General features: G+C 42.4%; 1 protein-coding gene across 1 annotated transcript in view; it reads right to left on the bottom strand.

The window, feature by feature from the left end:
• Nucleotides 1-19429, bottom strand: part of CP (ceruloplasmin) — a 536222-nt gene that overhangs the window by 159812 nt on the left and 356981 nt on the right. Inside the window, exons 13-14 of the mRNA XM_069618363.1 lie at nt 17571-17710; nt 15166-15294 (exon numbers count right to left, since the gene is read on the bottom strand). Coding sequence (XP_069474464.1) covers nt 15166-15294; nt 17571-17710 — 269 coding nt within the window. The remainder of the gene's footprint in view (nt 1-15165; nt 15295-17570; nt 17711-19429) is intronic.

The following is a 19429-nucleotide window of genomic DNA, read 5'->3' as shown; positions in this document are numbered from 1 at the left end:
AGTGCCTCAGCTTTTTTGGGAAAGGGTACTCGAGGTTACTGTTAATGAGGAACAATAGGAAAAGATCTGTGTGCATACTAGATGCTTTTCAATGAATCATAAGCACCATGGATTACATTTCAAATGCGTATACAAATGTTATTATTCCCGGATGAGGTGAGCAAATTTGATCCCCCTGTGAAACTAAGTTTGATGATGCTACATTTGCACACTTAGCTTCAGGATACCCGGATATGCAGGGGTTCGGGACGGCCCTGCTGACAAATTTATCTGCAGTCGTGAGCCAACAGATCTCCTGCCGTCCCTTGTCCTGCTTATTGTGCTTGCCACATCCAGAAGGTAAAACTGTGATATCAACTTAGCGGTCTTGTTGGAACATAAACAGATGGTAAAACATTGGATGTAGCCAATTGCACCCAGGATGGATGACTGGTGGTGTGAATTAATTTGTGTCAGATGCATATAGGGAGCCTGTTGCACCCAACATCATGCCGTATGAACAGCTAGACATGTCTTATGCCTTATCTAAATAAGTCTGATAATGGCTATGATCTAACACCAAATGCCAACAACTTATAAGCCCATGACACCATTCGTCATTGTTTTCTTAATTATTTCTATTGGATTACTTGTTGCTTTGCCTGGTGGTTAATTATTATTGTAGTACTCCTGATGCACCCGCGATTTTCAAATGTTTAAGGCTATCTTGCTAAGTAACATTTAATAAGCAGAACACATAAATAAAAACATTGAATCAGTTCAATGCAACAACAACCTTGACATTCTGTGAAAAAACTTTAGTTAAAATAAGTGGAGGTACAATTTTAACCCAACAAGACCCAGGAAATGTTGCAGGTGTTGTCATCAATGCCACCTTAAATCTGAACCTTTGGGCTGTCAATTCAGTCAGAGCAATAAGACAGGTTGTTGTTAGTGGCTCCCTGCTGGCCATGCACGCAGACGTATGCACTGGAGGATTGGTTACTGACTAAAGAATCACTATGCGGACCAGCCTGTGTGTCCAATTGCCTCCACCTCTGCTTGGACCTGATGGATCTCCTAGGTGAGGATGAGTGATGTCTAGTATTCTTGGTTGCATTCCTTTCAACCCTTCCCCTGTAGACCCACCCTGGCTTCAATGCATGGCACAAGCCCTACAAATGAGTGTTATTTGCCCAGGCTTGACATGTCTGACCAATTGCTCGGCAGTTCCTTTTACATGGGCAGCTTTGCCCGCATCTCATATTCTTTGAAGGTAGTTGTGTGTCACTTGGGGGTTTCTTGATAAATCATCCATTGCATGGCTTCAGCCTGCAGGTAAGCCGTGTATGTTGCTGACTAGTAACAAGATTTTGAGGATGCTTTCTAAGGGATAAGGATTTTGAGGATGCTTTCTAAGGGATAAGGATTTTGAGGATGCTTTCTTCTAAAAATTGACGACTCATAGCCTGCAATTACTTGTCATTTTAATGACCCATAACTGGAAACTTTTACGAAAAGGAGAAGGCTTTATCCTGAAATTTAATGTCACGAAACTGCCACTGGTTTCACTTTTGTCATGTTTTGTGGAGTGAATAATGTATCTTTTGTAGTCACATTCTTCTTTGGCACAAAATAATGAAATACTCTTTAAGTTTGTCAGATTGTCCATCCTGTGTTCTGGGAGTTTGAAAGTGATGTCACTCACATCTGTTACCACAGAGGTGCATTTGTTGGCCCCCCTTCTTGTGTTCGTCTTGTAGGCAAATGACAGCAATCAGTGCATCAAATCCCAAATCCCTCATACGTCGAGACCACCCGGGGTTCATATTGCTAGATTCCGAGAATCCAAAATGTAGAGGTTCTGCAATAAAACAGTATCATTTAGGGTGACCACCCATCTGTTTTTGATACATACACTTTGTGGCATAAGGCATTTGTCCTTTGTCCATATAGATCCCTTATGCCACCATTTGGCCATATTTGTATCTCATTGAGAGTTTACATAGACAACCGGTGTCTGACTGTGCAACTGTAGTGGAAGTACCACCCTGCCACCACTCACAAAATGTTTGGCTGTCTCTCATACGAGGCAGCTTAGATGGCAGCTTTGAACATGGTGGCAATCAATTCCCGAGCTGTCCAATCAGTGGCTTTCCTTTGGACTTGCGCTGTGTCTGGGGATGTGGCAGATGTGACATGAGTTCTTCCACTGCATACAGCACTGTAAGTGGTATATGTTGGAATAACTGTCAGCAACAGAGTGAACACTGTGTGAGCAGTCTGACTGAGTAGCAGATGCAGCATGAAGACATACATTTAGGAAGGAGAAGACTGGTGCACGGGAGAAGATTGGCAGACAGCCTCAGCCCCTGGCTCTTCATGTTCCACTTAACCTTGGTCAACCAGCAGGAATCGCGGCTCCTAACAGTTGGATGCATGCAGATTGGCTACTACTTTAATGTGAGCCCACCTCTAGTCCTCATCCTGCAGTAGAGCGAAGGCAGTGTGAACTGAAGAGGGTCTCTAGGAACATTTGAGAAGACAGCAGGATGGCAGACTCCACAGCCTGCAAAGGTATCCTTTCCGCGCCGGTTTCACTTGGCACCACCCTTCTGGCCAGAAGTAGGCTGGTGGTGGAGACCCTATATTACTGTCCCTTCTCATGTCTGAGCTTCAACGTGGTAACTAGAAATAAAATAACCAGTCAAGCATACGTTTGATAATCGCGCTAATTGCGAACACATGCCTTATCACTCATGGGGCAATCTGAGCCTGTAGGGATCAGGCCCCATTGAGGTAACTGGGAATAAAGGAACCATGCCTTGTTATGGGAACAACAGGAGTTATGGAACGAGCCAAACCTTTTTGAAGTAACTGGAATAATGACATTTTCCACTATTTTGCTAACTGAGAAAAATTGAATCAGGCTAATTTGTGGAAACTTGGAACTGGGAATAAAGGAACCAGTCCTCATTGTGCTAAATGGAAATGAACGAACCGGGTTCATTGTGCTAACTGGGAATAATGAATCCAAGCCTTATGCATTAGCTGGGAACAGCTGCATTGGGCATTATTACTGTGTTGACTGGGATTAATGCATATATAGGTGTTGTGCCAACTGTGACCAAGATGGACTGGGCATGCGAGGCATAACTGTATTTGGCCCTTATGCAGTAACTGGGAATAACATTATCTGTCCATACTATGCCACCACGGCACACAGAATATGCCTATGTGGGCAGGCATGCTCTGGGTGTGCTTGCTGTGAAGAGTGATACATTCTCTACTAGGCTAAAGGGGCATAAAGGAAGTATGCCTTTTTGTGCTAACTGCCATAAAGTGATCTGACATGGTGCTGCTAACTGTGAATAATGGAATCTGGCACTAGCGATGATGGCTAGTTCTGACGTATGCTTGAGAGTGCTGGTACTGCTCTGTGTGTTACTTGATATTTACATTGAGTGATGTTAGGAGTATCACAAAAATGTAACACATAATTGTCAGGATGTTCTGTGTATTAGCACATGACATTGGGGATGCTACAACCTGCCTCCCCCATTTATGTCTCTTTATCAAGTCTACTTACAATGGCTGTGATGGAGCGGACCCTGTTGTTGACCTGACCCTGCATCATTGTCTTCTTTATCAAACAAATGTCATTGGCAGGATGTTGTTGATCACAACTTTGTATTTCAGCAGGCCCTTTAATATTGGCCATAGACTAGCATACATAATAACTGCTTTATTGTCTGCTTTATCAAACAATTGTCATTGGCAGGATGTTGTTGATCACAACTTTGTATTTCAGCAGGCCCTTTAATATTGGCCATAGACTAGCATATATAATAACACCCTGAGGAATTGGCTGGCTGTCTGGGTACCTTTGATTATATGAGAGCAGCTTTTTAATATTACCTGCAGAGTTGGGTCATATTATGGCATCTACCTAGTGTGACTGAGTCACATAAGTAGAAGGCCTGGAGATCTCTGCAGGCTAGAGGGGTCCACATGCTCCATGATGCAACCCCTGCAGGTCGGATACAGAGGAACCCCCATAGACCATGCAGCCCCTCCCATGTCTGGAAGGTTTCCCAGTGCATCGCATCCACAGTACCAAGGAAAACCTCATCCTTGTAGCATCCATGACAAGTGCTATGCAGAGAACCTGGAACCGTGTGTGAGTGAGCCCAGAGAAGGAGCAATGTCAGTGTTCCCCAGACCATGCCATTGTAGAGTGGGGTGACGTTTGTGCAAATTTATAGGGAGAACACAGCCCGCGCTCATTTTAGAGGTTCACAAGATGTCCCATAACATGTGCGCTTCAGGTCAGGGAAGCCTGAAGTGGAAGGTGAACTAGACTCTGCAGGAAAGCAAAGACTGAAAAGCCTCTGTGAATAAGATGATTGGCTGCCCACAGAGCGTGAGGATGGAGAATGAGAAGATGTGCACGCTAGATTCGAGGAGAACGGTACGCTGGGCTTTTCCGACTGCCATGATAAATATTCCAGGCACTTAGATGGTAGAATAAAACAGGCAGAAGGGGGCGATTAATGTGGAATTTAGGAGGACGATCCAGAGAGTTGACTTTGGAGAGGGAGCAATGCAGGAGAGAACATGAGGTGACTAGGTTCAAGAAGCCATATTGTAAAGGAGATTAGACTTGCAGTGGATGGTGAAATCAGAAGCCTGCTGGGGGCCTTGAACCAGAAGATAACCAGAGCCAAACTATAGTGAAGCCTGCTGGGATACAAATCCTGATCCCAGCGGTAGGCGAAGCACCACCAGAGGTGAAAGGGAGATGTAACCTTCAGAACATGAGATGGTAATGCAGTGGGTTGAAGCATGGGAGTGTGACTCTTGGTTTATTTTTAATGACTGTAGCCTGAAAGGGATCCAGGTGGGGGTGGAATAACACTACATGAGGAGAACCCAATGTCAATGTGGGGGAAATGCCTGGTCTTGCACCACTAGGAGTTTAAGGAGACCCTTAGGGCAAGAGAGGGACACATATGAGGTCATTGTCCCAATTGGAGATGATTGCATGGTTACACAGTTCCGAAGGATGAATCTTCTTCTGAAGCATCGTCCATGAACAAGTAAAGGACGCGCTGGGGCTCTTTAAACCACTTTTCCTGGTTTCAAACACACAGAACTGTGTGTGATCATAAAAAGAAATGGAAATTGGGCTCTGGACCTCAGGTCCTCATAACTTAGGCTTTCACTTGCTTTGATTCACTCCTCTTTCCTGACACTGTGAACCGTGTATTCCACTTTGTTCTGTGCTAGTTCCCAACTCCTGTAGGCATTCTAATGTAACCACTACTAGAAGACAATGAATAAAGATGATGAACTATTTTTGGGTGTTGCATTCTCTGTTGTACCCACCTTGTGACAGTAGTTATGTTGTTAGCCCAGTGGCATGTTGGACCACACTATGGCATGCTGATCAGAACTATTATATTACATGGAATTATTTTATATCATGAAGCATTTTGCCATATTTGGCAGCTCTATGAGTTACACCTCAGGACCGTATTTGGTTATAATGTCATATCTGGGACCAGTTATTCCATCGAGTATTGTTGTGTTAAATTCATAACACAGGCAGCTATTTGTTTTATTTGCAATTCTGTGCCATTACAACTTGCAGTGCATTATATTGAATCACACTTTCTTTTAAAAGATGGAGCAGTTTCAATGGCATTTTATTTTCTGGCTTAGGAATTCTGCTGACATACTTTCCCGAATAAAGAACATTGACTGACTGTCTAACTGTCCAAACCATGAAATGTTCATGGACATTTTAAAATGTTGAGAAGCTATAGATTTAACTTGAATGAATGCATCAGATGCTCGTTTACCTTCGTATATGATGACTTTTTTTTAGGTTTAGGCAATTTGCTCTTAAATTGTGTCCATTAATCTGACGCTTTGTTCAGAATTAGTGTTCATTATTCGTAGGATATTTACTGGGCACAGACCCAGCTCCATACATTTGGCTATGTACAATTTGTGCAGTGACTGTCCAGAATTTGTTTGGTGAAAGGTCACCTAGAGTCACTACCAGGGCCAGGAGAGATGCTGTCCTTTTTTCTAAGCCAATAGAATCTCGGGGCAACATGCGTGCTACTGGAAACTGTGAAACTGTGAGAGGCACTATAGCAATGCAGCATGAAAGAACAATGTGCCTGACAAAGTCAGATAAGAATGTATTCTTTGGTTGGTATATTGTTATGCATAGTCACATACTTGGTTGATTGTAGGTTACATTGTCCATTGTTACTTTATAATCTGTCAGTAGATCCAAATGGCCAGTCCTTTGCTCTATAGCAAAGTAGTATGTCCACGACTGTTGCTGGGACCACATTTCGATGTGCTGGGCAGCCGAAGAGGATTGCTACTGAAAAGTCACTTGAACATCTGAAATGTTTCCTTCTTCCTACATTCTAAATGGAATAGACCTAGCCTGAATCAGGTTATCTGCCCAGGCAGGCAAGTGTCAGACTGAAGATGGCACCCTGAATTTTGAGATATTTTAAGTCCGAGAAATTAAAATCACTGGAGCCTCTTGGACAAAGGGAAAATTGAAATCAGTTTCTGGACTCATCATCATCACAGCGGGAACAGCGTGTTATGCTTAGTCCGAGCAAGATTGACTCAAATAAGAATGACAGTTCTGGGAACCATAGGCTAGTGGTCATGAAGGATATGCCCTCCTTTCTGACCGAACATCACTCTGGTTTGGAGCAAGATGAGCTATCTTCAGTAAGCTTAGTGTGTACTACCAGTTTGCATCACACACTGTGGGAGTTGGATAAGAATGTAAAATTGTCTTCCCCGTCTATCTTTGCTATTAAAAGCATAACATCGTATGCACCATGGCAAGACACACAAGTGCCTAGCAGTACATACCCGGAAGCAGGAAAATGAACCCCCTTTCTTTCTATAAGAGCCCAGCAGCTGACACGGGAGGACAGACCAGTTCAGTGACCAGACGAGGACACCTACCAAGCCCTCTATCGCCCCCCTAACGTTTCTAGAACCGGGATCTCTGGTCATAAAAACGCTTGCATACAAGAATGTGTATACTAGATACCAGAGCCTGTGGTGGCACACATGAATTTATGTTTTCCCATCCACAGAGCTCATGAATCTGAAGGCCCAGTCGATAGTGCTCACATTGAGTTCCACACTATCCATAGTGACGTAGACCAAGGATTGGTCAAGCGATGATCTTGACGATAAATGAACAATGAATTGTTCAAATGTTGCATTGCAATAACACGTGTTACGATTTCAAGATTAATCTATTTATTTATTGTTCATTGTTGTTTTACAAATGCAAGGTTGAAGTAAGATCACCAAGTGAAAATAATTGGAGCTAGAATCAATTGACACTTTCTTGAGCAGCTCTAAGAACAGTTTAGATCAGAGACCTATTGACGACCCTGAGGCTTTGCAAGCGAGTAAATCATTAGACTAAGTCCCTAAACCTCTGGATGCAAGCACAGTAAGTGAAACTGTTTCAATTGCCAATTCCATTGAAATTCCGACAGTGCAGCCCAAAAAGGCCACCAGGAAATACAAAAATGGAAAGAACGCAGAACTACCAAGCAAAGTTTGAGAAAAATCTTGCAGAACCTCCATCTCATGGAAGAGGCGGCTTGTAGGGCCCCATGTGCTAATCAAGTGCTCACAGCAAAAGATTCTGCGGGCAACTCCAAAGCAAATTTCAATCTGTTTCACAAGGTTAATTTCATGTTAAAACTCACCCAGCAAAATGATGACAATATTTTGCACGCAGAATTGTATGAGCACCCATCAGTGGACATATCTCAAATCAACCTACATGTAACATATACATCATCTAATAAGGCTTACAACTTGAATAACGGGATACAGGCCGAAAGAATTGTGCATTGAGTGGAATCTCAAACTAAGGAGAAAGATTCTATGTATTGTTTAACAACTTCTCAGATACATCAACTTGTGCCAGCCCGTGCCCAGATCATGTTCCCTGGCAGTAATAGACTGAAAGAAAATAAAAATAGAGGCAATGACAGGAAAGCTTTGCCATACCAGCTTCTGCTGGAATTCCTTTTCCATACAGATAATACTGTTATTTTAAATTGCATGAGTGAATTTAAACTGTTTCATGAAGTACTGAGCCTCCGATTGCTAATTTCTTCAGGAAAAGACCCTCTATATGTTGTTGATAAAGTAAGAACAGATATAGTGCAGCTAATCATCTCATGTAAATAGTTATTAAAATAGTTTTAGCTGAAACTATTCGACAAAAGTGATACGGCCGATCCCCGTACTATGAGGAAAGGTCCTGTAGACATGAGTCAGCTAAGCCGTTTTCACGCCCAGTAGGTAACGGGTGGAGCGGTGACTCATTCAAAATCAGATGTCAGGGTGTACCTCAACAGAGCGAACTGTTGAACTTGTTAGTGCCCCCTTCTCTAAAGGTAATAATAACAATGATTGGTCATGGCTCTCTAAAACTCTTCTAACAGAGTTTGGAAGAATGGACGACAGGGGCATGTGCCTTCAACCAAATGCTATCTCTGAAGAATCTTATGGAATTCACTGCGTTTTAATAGTTTTTTTAAATAATAAAGGTGTGGGAAGGTTACGTAATGATCTTAGTATTGTATTATCGCAAGAGGTCTGGTTGCAGTCATCATTGTCTATAGATGGCTATGTAGTAATCCAACAATTTGCAACATCATCAAATGGTGGTCCATCCATCAGGTGGCTTATTTTTTTCCATCAAAAATGATGTCTTATTGAGACATGAATTTCTCTCAAATACACATTATGAGCTATTAGCAGTAAAACGTACCTTCAAAGTGGATTTTACCCTAAACCCAGCACTGTAAATTAACTTATACTTGAGTCCTGCATCCTCCTCTCTTGATGACTGTCTAGTTTCGATTAACCAAGTCATCGAAAACTTAATGGGAAGTAAAGAAGGCAGGAAACGCTACTATGACTGATACAATCTTACAAGGGCTGATACCTCAATCCGGCTGTTTGACTAGACATAAGCATGGGAAGAAAGGGACAGACTTTCTTGATGATTCAAACCTATTCATTACTAATGGTAATGTTAAGGTTGAGATACCAGGTACATGGAAAAATTGAAAATTGACTATGTATATTGACTACCTGGCTTTATCGCCATTACTGTTTGGTATGTGGGATGTGGACACAAATGCTAGCGACCATAACATCTTAAGTGCTACTTTTAAATTAAAAAATAAGTATGAAAAATCAATTGAGTTAACTAATCTGTCGGTCTATCCATGTAGAAATAGGATTGCAAAGAGGATCCATGACACACTCTCCTTTAATATACTGATGAGAGACTCATTTGAGAAATAAAAAATTGAGGCCAAAGTTTTAGAGATAACTTCTGAAGGCTTTTTTGTGATTTATCCCTAACTATTCTGCCCAGAATAGAACATCTACTAAAGCTCCAAAGCAAAGCATCCATCGGTTTGACCCGATTGTCCAAGCCAAGAAATCCTCCTTAAGGCCGGACTTGAAACATCTACATAAAGCCAAAATCCCATATGGGGAGTGCAATGAGAAAGTACAGCAACTGCATCAATTGTATAAAAACTGGTATAAAGCATATCACCATATCACCATCTTCTACTAAAGAAAGATGGTGAACTTATGTTGCGCACTATGACTACTAAAAATTCACACATCTCCTGGTACCTAATTAATGAGATGCCCTCGAGTCAAGAGGATCCTCAGTGCAATCCTGTAGCCGAGGAAGCATGGGAGTCACATTTCTTGGCCCTATATAGAGCTTCACAATGGAACGACATCAACGAACATGACGCACCTTCCTAGAGTTTAAAATTCGATTTAGAAGATAGTGAAAATCGCATTTAAAAATCATCACACTCTAGAGCGCCGGGTCCAAATAGACTCATGAGTACATCATTAAAAGTGATCTCGCTCTCTGGGCAAATGTGTTATTCATACGGTTTAAGAATATACCTATTACCAAATCTATGCTTAAAACCTGGAAACGATCGATTGTTATCCCGATACATGAGAAGGGTGATCGTTTGAACCCGCTGAACTATCGTCCTATAGCCCTTGTAAATGCTGAGAGTAAAATATTCACTTCTCTCATCCTGCAGGACTTAGAGCAGTGGGTGTCTTCGGTAGGTAGACTAAGAATGTTTCAAACAAGATTTAGAAAAGGTACACAACATATACAGTCATGGTGAGCTGCAATAGGGGGTTGAGGAGTGGGAAAGTTAAAAAATCACCTGCAGTTGATCGGATTAAATACCCAAGTGAAAGCTTCACTGAATAGGTGAGAACATCGGTTTGATGGTGAGTATGCACCTCAGCTTGCCCCGAGAATCACCACAGCCTTGAAAAATCAACTGTTCCTAAGCCAAAAAAGCAATATAAAATGCAGAAAAAGCACTAAATATTGCTTTGGTGTCACAGTCTTTGTCCCAGTACACTGACACATGCATATTTCTTTGTTTCAGGCGTTCCTGATTTCTCAGAGCCATTTTACATTGCACTTCTCCAATTTGGGCTGCGTGCCATATTGCCATGCTTCATGATAATAAAGCAGTGATAATGTTTTCTGATTACTTCTTATTATTCGATTGTATTGTGATGTCTGAGCACAGGGGGCTCTTCTCACCTTCATTGGCTGTCCAGGGAGAAACCTCATTGGCTAGTCATCAAATCCCCACTCCCGGACATTACAGTGTGGATGAGGATGGGATCTTCTACCCACCAACGAGTTAGTATTTCCCTATCGCTCCTTGTTGCATCTCACATGGGACTTGGGGCAATTGGAATAGAGGACTTTTTAAAAAAAAATGTTTTAGAACGTTCCCTTCACTTGCCTCATCATGCAGGGTGTGACCCCTATGCAGTGCTTTCTTCAGACTGCAGGTACACCTTGAGTTCTGCGATCGAAATGGGTGACCGTTTAAATTTATATAGACCTCTTAGATAGGGAAAAATGTAATGGAAAGGAAAAAAGGCGTTATTCTACAATGTTTTTGGCACAGAGGATCATGTATACTATTCTTGCTAACAACTCCACGAGACAGAATGCCACCTGGTGTGTGCAGAATAGCTGGAGTTGTTTTTATTTTTAAATGCAAAAATGATGTGGGTAATTCTGTTTCTGAAAGGGAGGTATGTTAAGCAGACCACCCTTTGACAAATACTCCATGTCAAAATCATATTGCAAAAATGGACCTTTGATAAGTAAGCCTACAAGTGCCCTCAGCCCCAGTTCTGCAATGGAACTAAGCAAGTTCAAAAGTCACATGTGCATTCCTGACTGCTGCTAGAACACAACATTCCTGTAGAAAACATGGCTTTTTAATCTTCTCCACCTCTGATCTAAATTATAGTAATTGTATGTCTAGCTGTGGCATGGTGACTGCTAAGAGCTCACAATTTTTTTTACATTTTTTTTTTTATTTGATATGGATAATAAGATCATCCTTTCAAATATAGACAAAGTAGATCATCTGGCAATTGTACAGCCACATACATTTGGTATCACACTAGTGAGAGCCCTGTGAGCAGGGTTCTGCTTTGACAGGAATATGTTTATTAGTGTCTGTTCCGACTGTACCATACAGCCCCATGGAACGATGGCCAGGATGCTGCCTCTTTGATTCTCCTGCAGGAAGGGTAACACCCATGCTTGCTAGCTTCAAAGGGACACCAGTGGTCAGCAGCCTGGTGTGAGAGGGGATATGGTATGTTAGTGCCACCTTTGAAGTACCCGTACACCGAGACGTCCTCTGGGACGTTCTATGCCCTGGAGAAGGTGATCCAAGGTATTCTCCTGAAACCAAGTTAATTCCCTTTGCGCAATAACATTAACAGAGTACAGATGGCCTGAAAATCAGTAATTAAGCATATATTTTATAAGTCATATAGGTCCAATGTTCCCAGTCTTGTGGCAAGATGCTGACTCCTAAACAGAGAACTATAAAGTGTTTTCATTGATAAAAGAAACTGCCTTAAACATGTCATCTTTTTGACAAGATTTTCCTCCTCACCAATGTTGGTGTCCTCGAGGCATGCAAGGGTCTGCAGATTTGCCATTGAGCAGTTAGGAAGGATGAGAAGAGGTCCCTTTCCGCAGGCACCATGATCCAATTGAATAGTAAAGAGCCAGCAGTAAAGATTCACACCTCTTTATTCTCAAGAAGCATGGAAATATGGCACTTAGGCCAAATAGAAGCACAGCAGTATGAAAATGTTGCTTCACGCTTGGCTCGCACAGCTCACAATGCAGGCCAACAAGGGAATGACCCAAAACCCTGCCATGGTGGCTAAAGCAACTTTGGGTGCTTAGGCAAGTGTTCAGTGGCGAGAACACAAATGCTGTGTGGTGCTGGAACAAAGGATGTCACATCACCTCTTGTTGTATTACATCACCTCCTGTTGTTCAGCAAATTAAGCATCTATATAAAGTGTATAGTCTCCTATACATTAGGGAATGTTATTTTATCCCTTTGTGCGACTGTGTCAGTCCCTTCACTCTTTCTCTCACTTTCCCAGACATTTCGGTGTGCCCTTCAGGTGCATATGTGTCTTCTTGTAGTATGTTACACCTGCTGATGTCTTCTCATAGCTCTCAACCTTTCATGGTCCTTGGGCAGGTGAAAACACCCAATTTTACATTTGGTGGGTGAAAGCCGATTGATTCCTATGGGCGTTTAGTGAGCTTGGCGGGTGAGTGAGCTGCCTAAGGTGCGGGTGACACCTGCCAAAAGCGTGTGAGTTGAGAGGTATGTCTTCTTGTCTGGATGGTCCCTCAGTATCTTTTGTAGGTGAGGTAGTTCCATTCATGCAATATTGATTGTATGTTTAGTTTTTTTGTAATACCTTGTAGTTCTTATGTTAACGCTGATCTTTGATCTTGTCTGTCTTGTTGTTAGGATGGTCCATGATTTTGTTTGTTGAGTTACCTGGCTCTGTGAGGGCCTTGTGTGCTTTGCGCCTCTTGTTCAGTATGATGCGAGTTATATTCCATCTACCGCCTTTACCTAGATGGACAGTGTTTTGTGACATCTGTTTTGCCTTCCCACGTGGCCTGAATTTTGTGGCAGGTCCAATGAACAGGAGGTGATGTAATACAACAGGCAGTGATGTAATATCTCCTGTCCCTGTATCTTAAGGCATGCACTTTGTTGCCACTGAACGCTTCTCTAAGACCCCAAAGTTGTTGTAGACATCGTGATAGGATTTTGAGGCATTCCCTTTTTGACTTGCACTGTGAGCTACTCGAGCCAAGTGCAAAGCAATATTTTCACATTCTCTGCCTCTGTTTGGCCTCAGTGCCATATTGACATGCTTCGTGTGAATAAAGCAGGGCATGTGCAAGGATTTTTGGCGCCCTAGGCGAAAGATAATTTTGCGATCCCCTCTACCAAACCCATGTGTCCTGACTATACAATCACCTTATCCCAGATTGTGTCCTCACCACTTCACATGCATGTTTTGTCCACCATGTTCACAAGCTGCAGTTTCTCCATCACACTTTCGACCATCTCATAACAAGTTAAAATTAGATGACTCTCTTACATACACAAAACTATGGCCAGATCAGGAAGGATTAGGAATACAAATAGGCATAATTCTGTACTGCAAAAATGAATATGCGCTGACTTTGCCCGGCAAAAATACACTTTGCACGGCTCGATGAATCAGGGTTTGTGTCGGCAGTGCAAGGTCACTTTTCACTTTGAACCGGGAAAATATTCCATGAATCGGGCCCTTTATAGTTCTCTGTCTAGGAGTCAGCATCTTGTCCCACAGACTGAAAGCATTGAACCTATTTGTATGATACGATATGCTTAATTTGTGCTTTTGCAGGCCATCTGTAAAGCACAAAGAGAATTAACTTGGTGTCTCCTAAACGTTTGTAATGTGTCTTCAAATGCATTAATATTGGAACAAATCAGTCATGAAACATATTTCAAAGTGTCTGATGCTTGCACAATAAAGAGTGGCAGGGACGTCATTTCATCAAAATGCCAGGGGTAGCGGAAGTGACATCACATGACCCTTGACCCCCTGATGACATCACAGGACGTGATGTCATTTGACCCCACCCCAAAATGATATCGAGGGAAGCAATGGAACACAACCTTTCACCTGTTGACAAAACAGGAAGTGGCATTACATAGCATTGTACACTAGGAAAAATATGGTTACGATATCACTATATCACTGTGATGTACATTTCATACCTGAATGGATCGCCATATGTATCGTTAAGATCAGTGTGTATAGGCCCATATTACCAAATTACTGTAATTGCAAGCAGGCGTCCATGACCAAATGATAGTGATGTGTTATTATATAGCACTTACGTTTAAGCGCTTTACAAAGAAGACATATACACCCACTATCACCCAACCTGTGTTGGTACCCATTTATCGACCTCAGAAGGATGAAAGGCTGAGTTGAGGCGTTTGAGAACAGACTAAATCAGTGACTGAAGTGTGCCTGAAATAAACCTTTATTGAGTCTAGCAATTATTGTATAGAATTCCAGAAAGACACATTTTTTGCCATTCCTATTCTTTCTTATTTAGGTTCAGAGCTGAAAGTGTTAGACTTGTGGCCCTCATTTTCTTATTTTTCTTCTTTTCTAAGGGGCCTGAACAAGAAGCTAGCCACTCCAGAATTAAAGAGCGACATGGTGCTGGCCACAGCACAGGAACTTGCATTGCAAAAAAAACCAAAAAAAATAAGATTTTTTTTTTTTTTTAGAGGTCACATGGGAGACCACAGAGGTCGCACTTGCGACCTCTGGCGACCGCCAAATGACGTCCCTATGGTCATGTACTATCGCCCATCGCTTCTTTATTTTGTGCATTCAGCTCACTCCATGGATTGGTATCATTCAGGGTTTATAGTTGGGCGTGAAGTACAGATAATTCATGAGAACACAAATCCAGATAATACTTTCTATGTGACTCATGCACTTTTCTTTTCTAATGACAAGAATAGTTCTGGGCACTTGACATAATCTGGCAACATTTCCCGGTTGAATGTGCGTGCCCTAAACATCAACAAGGTACAATGAAGAGCTGTCCTAACGCATTATCAAGATGTGAGTTAATATCGCCAAGCGGCAGGAGCTGGACAATACCTGGCAGGGTTTCTTCAACAGTAGAGCTGTCCGTCCTTACTCCTTGGGCATGTATTGAGTACGGTCGGCTAGCTTTATTTTTGAAAAAGATAATGATTTTTTCTCCAACATTTGCACGAAGCAGCGGTCCTGTTGACGAAAGAGCTCATAAGCATTAATATTATTACATGAAAACGCAGTGAAGGGAGGCTCATTTTGATAAACTACAAATGCAAGAATCCTAGTCATGCTACTTAACATTAATTTCCCCATAGATTTCAGACATGATTTCTCTTCAAATGCAATGGGCTTCAATATGAGTGTTGCAGTCGATTTACTATGGGATGATGAATGATGGTAAGGCCGTGTTGATCCCAATGTTTGAAGTGCATAGGAAAGCAGGGGGATTTTTGTGGTAATTCTGCTGCGATAAAACCACCAATTATTGGCTTTAGAGTGGAAGATTCGCCTCCAATTGCGAAATTCCGCTGTGTAGTAAAATTGGCTGTAATTCCTTTACAAAGTGGCAGTAATGGAACTACCACCAACATTTTACTACACAGCACAGCTCGTAATGGGGACCGGGGACCAATGACAAGTAACGTTTGCTATAATCTTAGTCACGGGACCACGGCACTGGAACAGCCTCGCCATGACAACGAGACTACAGAATGATGTTCTCAAAAGGCCAAAGGCTCTCTGGTCTTTGTTTATAGCTTATGAAGACACTGCACATTCCACCCCTATCACACTTATGCTCTGACTGACCTTTCGATGCCCTGTTGACTGAGTTGCCTAATTGTTTGCACTGTCTACCAGTCCCCAGTGTTGCAATCAGGTCCATATTCTTACTTTGCACACCCCCCCTATCACCATTCACCTCCCTACCTGTCACCCACATGCTCGATAAAGAATATCAGACAGCATTGAGCAGCATTATAATGACAATTACAAGAAATGCATACACATTTTAAAAATGTACTTGACAATTTTGTGGGCAGTAGAAAATAGTACTGTGTAACCTGCTAAATTAAGAATTTACAATAGTCTTGCTTCTTTCATGCATTCTAACAGACCACATTGCAAAGTTTTGCATGGAAAAAATGGAGCAAATTGATTTTGCATTATTTGTGCTACTAAGCAAATAAGGAATGGAGCAAGTTAGTTTTGTGCCAGTTTTTAAATGTGGCATGCAGAACTACGTGCATCACTAAATCTGTGTGATCCCTAAATTTCACATTTCATTAACACTACTGCAAAATCAATATTTCCACATTTGTATTTCATTCACCAGCAATGCAGAGATGTAGAGGGAAATATGACTATGTGGACTGTGGGGACCATCCCCTTTCCACCACCCAACATCAAACTCAAGGCACTAATGCCCACGCCTTAATTGGACATCATGTGCGATGTCGGCTTCCACCCCAGTGTTTAAATTGAAGAAACGTTCCCTTATATTTAATCTTCCTTCCACCACTTCATATGAGGAGAGATCACCCACTTTGACTATTGTTGAGCATGGCATACATGGTAACCCATGCATGTATAAAGAGGGTCCTAAATGCTACACCCTCTTAGGATGTCATGCCAGTGAAATATGGAAGTTTTATTCCACTAGTGATCTCACAGTAGGCAGATACAGCAATGTCTCTGCCTTTCTCGTTGTGTGGAGAGGGAAGGTAGTGCGACAGAGGGAGTTTGTGGTGTAGGTAGAACCCCAGATTTAATTTTTGCCAAAAATGTAAATTTGTCTCACATACCCCCCCTTATCCACCCCCTGCATTACAGGTCTCCATTGGGGAAGTGAAAGTGGTGTCAAAGGGACATCATACAAAATATACAATTGTAGACAGACAGCTATCAACAAAAGGGGTGCACTTCAACTCAGAGCTCAGAGTAACATAGTTAATGTCACCTTAATTCTCATTGGCTATCAGATGTCACATGGGACCACACAGTGGAATATTTTCCTGTTGTTGATAATTAACAATCTACTGATGGGCATGTGGGGTGGTGGCGGATGAAGAGGAAATTAATAGTTTCTCACCGTAGTGAGTAACATACACTTAGTCCATAGTCCCCTTTCCTCCATTCTGCATGGGCGTCCCTCGCCAAGGAATGGAGACAGAACCTTTTTCACCAGAAAAAGCCTTCTTCCCCTTTAAATTTAGAGGCGTGCTGGGGCTCGGCCCAGGGAGCATGCACTCGTCTGACTCCGCCCACCAGCGCCACTCCTCAGTCCCCATTGACGCGTCGACAATCTTTAACATTGCCTAATGACACCAGCATTATTAAGGGGGAGGATGTTGGGACATATGGAGGAAAGGGGACTATGGACTAATGTGCAGGGATTGCTTCTTTGCTACTCGAGAAATGACTACTGCAATATTTATCCCAATATTTTCATCAACTGTGAGCATTACCTAGAATATTCAGGTGCTCCTCCTCCTCGGTCCTTTCTTTGCGAATGTTGAAATTCTTATCTGTATATTCACGAAATACCGCCTTCTTGTACCTGGTGCCTATGAATTTATCTCCTTTATCTAAAAATATGCTTGCTGGGCTTCAAAGAAAAAAAGACATAATTATAAATAGGAAAAAAATAGACAAAGTTTTGTCAGTAAACATGTCATATTTTTGTTCGTCTATAAGCCTTAACCACACAATAAAGACGTGCTGGTGAATTTCGGTTCAGATCCTAAAACTGTAAATGGGCCTGATTACAAGCATGGCGGTCCGGGACCTACGGTACCGGTAAGCATGCCGGTACCATAGTTCCCAGACCACCATACTACGTGCTCTGCTCGCGGGTGCTGTTTCACCCGCCAGGTTTTTCTTGGCGTGTGTAACGGCACCCTCGAGCTGAGCACGTTGGATGCACCGGAACAACTCTGTATGTGCCGGTGCATCCGACCTCCCCATCCCCATTCAGCCCTATGGGGCAGAATGGGGATCGGGAGGCCCTTGATTCCGGCAACCCGCAAATGGGCAATTATCGGGTCCGCCAAGCTCGGCATGACCCGGTTCTTGCCCATTCACGGGTGCCGGAAAAACACAGCAGGAGTTTGATTCATAGTAATTCACAGTGAAAAATGCATATTGGTGGAAATTCCGATTGGCATCTAAACTGGATCCGTTAGCCCATGACAGTTTTTTGACACCTGACTGCATAATCATTCAGACGGAACACCAACGTAAATGTATCTATGCACATTTGGTAACAAAAGATTCACACAATTGCATGCCAGCAAGAGAAGGAGTTTTAATGAAAAGAATGAATCCAGTGCATGTCACACTACACTGCACTTTCGTCGGCTCTTGTGGTGTATTTTCATCTGTGTATGTATAGTGACTGGCTGAAGGGGTTTAATGTTGGCTGATGATGTGCAGAGCGTTGTTGAATTGTGCATTTTGCTGTTGGCCAATTTCAGAGTAAGGTCGAGCAAGGCCAGGGCCTGGAGGACTATGTCAAGGCTATGGCTGAGAGTGTGCTGTAGGATTGTTTAATGGAAAATATCTATTTATGAAATGTTGGATGCAGTTACCTGCTAATACGATTTTACTTTTGCTTCAATATAAAAGTTAAAGAACAGAAATAGACGCACTACTTTCGACAACATTCTTGCTAATATCCGTAGTGTGCAGACATGGGCAGTACACAATAAGAAGAGCAATCCCAAGAGTGAGGCCTTGATTCCCACCGGCAGGAAAGGTGTGTACAGGGATGCATTGAGAATGCAAATGGAGACAGCAAAATGTACGGCTGCACTTTTCAAAATATTGTGCACTTTTTTATTTCTAAAAAATAAGCACATGATTACTTGTGCATTTTTATACACTACATCAATACGAAACTCTTTTTTGCAGAGGAGCAACACTTTAGTAGAAACATATCCACATGTGCTGTGACATCACAAATCCTTATTTACAGGCTTTAAAAGTACACTCAACTATTCTCAATAACACAATGGAAGGTTTGATTGTGGCCCTCTTATTATGGGTCCACTTATGTGATTACACACCATAACAGAATGCATGAGTTTACACATATGTGATGCATTAATTTTTGGAAAACATCAGCGGATCAGTGGATTAGCTCCTCTGTGATGTCCCAGATGCACAAGGGTGGCACATTACTTAAGCAATATGACCCGAGCGGCGGGGGCATTACCGACTCAGGTAATGCCCCGGGTCCCATAGTTATAGCCCCGAGCGAAGCGTACCTGCGTCCCCAGCAGGGGACGAGGAAAGTTCCCAGCTCCCAGCCGTGTGGAGGCGCGGA

Source organism: Ambystoma mexicanum, chromosome 10 (genome assembly GCF_040938575.1).
Source record: "Ambystoma mexicanum isolate Mex_15411 chromosome 10, UKY_AmexF1_1, whole genome shotgun sequence".
Taxonomy (NCBI): domain Eukaryota; kingdom Metazoa; phylum Chordata; class Amphibia; order Caudata; family Ambystomatidae; genus Ambystoma; species Ambystoma mexicanum.
Note: the sequence above shows the minus strand (reverse complement) of the source record. Positions and strands in the feature narration are given on the sequence as shown.